This window comes from Bidens hawaiensis, unplaced genomic scaffold (genome assembly GCF_021521415.1).
Source record: "Bidens hawaiensis isolate Kalapana, Puna unplaced genomic scaffold, B.hawaiensis_p1.1 tig00014098_1, whole genome shotgun sequence".
Classification (NCBI taxonomy): Eukaryota; Viridiplantae; Streptophyta; class Magnoliopsida; order Asterales; family Asteraceae; genus Bidens; species Bidens hawaiensis.
The window spans coordinates 5,506-10,523 of NW_027492213.1; the positions used below are offsets into that span (position 1 = coordinate 5,506).

General features: G+C 42.0%; 1 protein-coding gene across 1 annotated transcript; it reads right to left on the reverse strand.

The window, feature by feature from the left end:
- Positions 1–3,124: 3,124 nt before the first annotated feature.
- Positions 3,125–4,787, reverse strand: LOC143545913 (caffeoylshikimate esterase-like). Its single transcript, XM_077037694.1, has 2 exons — positions 4,074–4,787; positions 3,125–3,574 (listed from the first exon to the last, which is right to left on the reverse strand). The coding sequence occupies exons 1-2, from the start codon at positions 4,767–4,769 to the stop codon at positions 3,125–3,127; spliced, it is 1,146 nt and encodes a 381-aa protein (XP_076893809.1). The 5' UTR covers positions 4,770–4,787.
- Positions 4,788–5,018: the final 231 nt, after the last annotated feature.

The following is a 5,018-nucleotide window of genomic DNA, read 5'->3' on the forward strand; positions in this document are numbered from 1 at the left end:
CAAGATGTCTTCTCGTGATCTCGAATCTACAGCCCAGGAGGCTGGGGTGTTTGCCGATGACAAGAGTACTGCTGGCGAGTGCCAGTGTGCTCTGCCTGTCGATCTGTATCAGTACGTCGTCAGGAAGTTCATGCTCGAGTCTCTCGAGCCTGAGTTTCCTGAACCCCATCAGACGGTGTATGATGCCCCTAGAGGCAAGATCGGGGTATATGCTGCATTCTTTGTTTATGGGAATCTTAGGTTCCCATTGACAAAGTTTGTTTACCGTGTCCTTGAGAGGCACGGTGTGCACCTGACCGAGGTGCATCCGATGGCGATTGCCAAGATTCGTCACTTCGAGTGGGTGTGCCGGATTCTGGGCATTGAGCCCTATGTCGACCGCCTGATGACCTTCTACTCCTGGAGGTGCATCCAGGGGTGGTATACTCTGATAACCCGGATTAAGGGTTTGAAGATTTGCGCAACCGAGCGCAGTCTTCGCTCGTGGAAGCGGGAGTTCTTCTACATTTCCGCTCGCGCCATCCCCCTTGCCATGAAATTCAAGAATGGGCAAGCACTTCCCAGCCTTCACGCCTCCAACTACCAGGAGGCGGAATGGTTTTCGAAGATATCCCGAGTCCAATCTCCGGTTTACCGGTTTGCGGAGTCCGGGATGGTGATGCTGGGGATGAGCCGGGTGTGGAAGGATGCGGATGCGCAAAAGATCCCAATCGTCCTTGAATACGGTTCGAACTCTGTTCCTTACGGTATGCTCTGTTTCTTTTTGTTGATTTAGAATTTCTTCTAACTTTTTTTTCCTGTTTATTTCAGAGGGGAACGACTTGCAGTCGCTCATGTACCCGCGGGAGGCTGACGGTCCCTCTCGGATGGGTACTCGCGCTCTAGACGAGAACGAGTTGCCCATCCTAGAACAAACGGCGGATCGGTTCGTGGAGGTCTACCCACTAGGCCACGAGATCCTTAGCGCCAGGCGGCCAGGTAAGGCGCTATTCAACCCTCGACCCCTCAATGTTGAAACCTCTGCTGGAATTCCTCTAATCGTATGTTCTGATGAGGAATCCGCAGATGGTCCTCCGTTGGTGCGGAAAAAGAAGGCTGCCGGCGGGAAGGGGAAGGAGAAGGTGGCCTCCACTGCCGATCCAGTGCCTCGGTCTGACTCAGAGGCCGAGAGCGAGGAGGTGGTGGGGAACCCCGGTGGTGATAAGACCACCGCTCCGGAGGCTACGACTGTCACCTCCGGAGAGCCCCGGATGACAATGGTGAGCGGCATGAAGAGGCCGGCTCCATCGGGTTCATCCCCGCATGTCCGTACATTTAGGCTCAAGAAAACCCGTAAGTACAAACTTCCTTTATCTTTAACTTCATAGCTTAATATCATTAACACTTATCTTCTTTGTGCAGGCGTGGATGTTGACACATTCCAGGGTGGAGCGCAGAGGAGTACCCCTCCGCCCATGACGGTAGGCTTGGTCAGCCTACCTGAGGCGACGACCCAGGCGGCTGCGCCTGCGCCTGCTTCCACTGGTTCAGTTATATAATAAAGTAATTCACTAAAAATGGCTTTTTAGTTTTCATATTTCTAGTTATTTGGACGATATATGATGTAAAAGTTGGAATAATAAGAAATATACTTAAGACTCAGGAGTTATAATGGGCAATTTTTTACAAACTAATGAACTTACCAAAAACCCGACAAGTAATGAGTAATTAGACGCCTGAGGGGTATGGTGTAAACGATCTGAACAAAGCTGAGTCCCAATTTAAGGCTTGGTAAATGATCTCCTGTTTAGGCTCGTTTAACTAATAAACTTATTTTTAGGCTTGAACTTATTTAAGCCAGGCTTGATTCGATTAAAACTTTTACCGAGCTGGTGCCAATTAGCTTTTGAGTGGTTTGGCTCATTTACACAACCACTGATAGTTACGAGTCACGATTTTACAATTAGATATGAGACTGAGATTACCGACACTTGCTCAATTGATGATTGTCATCTCTACGATTAACTTAGGAATGGGTAAGAATATTATACGATTATCATAACATATATCCTTCTCTTCCTTGTTATATATCTCCTAACCACTAGATACAAGATTGAATCGTTATTAAAGTTTCAAGTCCTGATTTGGAATGACTTGCTGAGTCCTCGAGTTGATTACAATACTAGACTCCTAGGCGCCATTAGAGGTGCACAAAACGGTTAACCAGTTAACCTATAATCGGTTAATTTCCTAACCGTTTTTTTTCGAAAAATAACCGGTTAGACCGGTTAATCAGGTTGGGTACTAACCGGTTTGAAAAATTAATAAAAAAAGAAAATCAGTTAACCGGTTAAAAATGGTTTTTATTAAAACAATAAAAAAATTTGGTTAACCGGTTAGTAACCAGTTTTGAAATCAATAATATAAACCGTTTACTAACCGGCGGTTAGGATCGGTTAACAACCGGTTAGGATTTGACCGGTTACTAACCGGTTAGACTTTCGGTTAGAATCCGAACTAACCGGTTCGGTTTCTGTGTGCACCTCTAGGCGCCATATACAATCAGAAACAGCCACAGCCTTTTATTTAGTAATGGGCCTTGTTATAATAGGATGCAAATTGGACCGGTAACCCCAGTTTGAGTCCAGAGTAAGCCCAGAGCAACGCCTTTAACTTTAGAGACACAAGAAGTAACAGCTTAAACGTTAGGTGTCATTTAGATATTGAATCCATTGTGTATCGATCCATATAATGTGATATGATTATTTTAACGGTCTTATGGTTTACTTTCTTACCCACCTTCAAATTTTAGTTATTTAAATTTGAAGCTATTATTAGTTTTTATTTATTTGATCAAAGAAGTGACACGTCATCTAGCGTTATAGACAGGGCGTTATCGTTTACTACATTACGTTCTTGATACTTTATCGTGATGTTAAATAGTTATTTAGACTGATATTAGCATTAATGTATAATTATTACTTTTCTAAATATCGATGTTTGTCAATAAATAATGCAACATTCTCGTTAAATCTCGTAATATTTTGATAAGAAAGAAAGAAAGAAAGAAAGAAAGAAAATCTGCGCATGACATATATTAATATTACATATAATATAATGACAATATACATTGTTTTAACTTCGATTAGTTATCATCACTTTTAGAGCCATACTGTATTGCCTTCTCATCGATCCACTTTCTCATATCAGCCAACACAAGATTTACAGCCTCATCAGGCTCTCCTTGTATCAATGAATGGTACATACCCTCGTACAACTTCAGTGTCTTATCTTCACTTGACGCTTTCTCATACAACATTCGAGACCCACTCGGACACGTAACTTCATCAGACAACCCGTGCAAGGCTAAAAATGAAACTTTAACCTTATGGAAGTTATTTTGTATAAAATTGGTCACTCTCGCCACTTCTCTCATTGTACCTACTCTATGCCTCCCGGAATACCGTTTTGGATTCATCGCTATTATCTTGAATTTCTCGGGATCTCTAATCGCGTTTACCAATAGTTTATTATCCGGCATTACCGCCCATGTATCAGCAAGCCCAAACAATAATCCATACGTGGTTATATGTAGCTAAATAAACAAACAAAAAAGGCATATTTATTTAGTTATATTATAGATTCGTATGCGATTAAATTAGAGTTGAGCAATAACCAATCCGTTAACTTAAACCAAACCAAAATTAAAGAAAACCGGATTAACTAAAAACCGAATTAACTGAAAATCGGTTAATATATTTTTTTAACCCTTGGTTAACCGAAATCAAACGAACCAAACTAAAGCCATTCATATTTTCATACAATTCTAGCTTTTACACCTCAATTTCATCTTTTCATGTTTTGTATCATGTATTTCTAAGCAAAAAACTTAGCCCATGTTTAGTTTTAGTTATTAACTAAAATCAACTAAATCGAACCGAAAACTGACAAACTAACTAAATAAACTAAACCGAGATTAATAAAAAAGATTAACCGATTGTATCGGCCTCGGTTTCCAATTAAAGCTAATAACCGAACCGAACCGTATACACCCGACCCTAAATTAAATTAACGTGCTAACTATTAACAGTCACCTTCGATGGTGTCATCTTTTCCGGTGTGACAAAAAGAGGTGCAGAAAATATCAATCCCGTCCACGTGTCAGATTCTGATTGGAGGTACATAAGCATGGTGACCATACCTCCCATTGACTCCCCAAACATGAACGCCGGAAGTTTACCGTACCTTTCACTCCGGCGAACGGAGAGAAAATACGACAATGACGTGGCAGCAGTTTTATCCATATCTCCGATGTACCCGTGGAGTCCGTCGGATCGTCCGTGACCGATAAGATCCGCAGCGAACACAGCGTATCCCCAATTTGCGAACTCGATACAGATCTTCTGGAAGCACCAGCTGGTATCGGATCCGTAGCCGTGAGTCATGAAGACGGAGGCTTTAACCGGTTGGCTTTCGTCAATTGGTAGCCATGATTGAGTGAATATTCGTCCGTTGGGTGATTGGAAGTAGGACTTGGAGTTACGGACGCCTTGTGATTTGTAGAACTCGTCTTCTGGTGTGTGTCCCCAGAAGAATGGTGGTGGTGACGGTGGTTTGACCGATTGGATGATTGAACGGCGGCGGGGGTGTTTGGGAAGATTTGAGAAATGAAAGGGGTTGTTGGAGCTGCTACGCGGGTGTACCGGAAACCGGTGGGGAGTCGTTAATGAAAGGTTTAGGTTTGGTTTGAGGAATGATGGGTGTGGGGTCCAGAGTAATCGTTGAGCCATTGTTTCCGATGTGAGGTCGCACTTCCACCCACTTTGTATGTATTTTTATATATATATATATATTTTTTCATTTAAAAATTAAAAGTACCTTACTTTATTCTTGTCCGTTACTATTTAATTATTATTACGTGTCATTTTAAAAGTTAAAAATACCTTAAATATACTTTAGTCTCCTCATTAACTATTTCATGTTTCTCTTTTTAATTTTCATACTAGACAAATGAAGCGATAGGCGTAAGACTGTAAAAA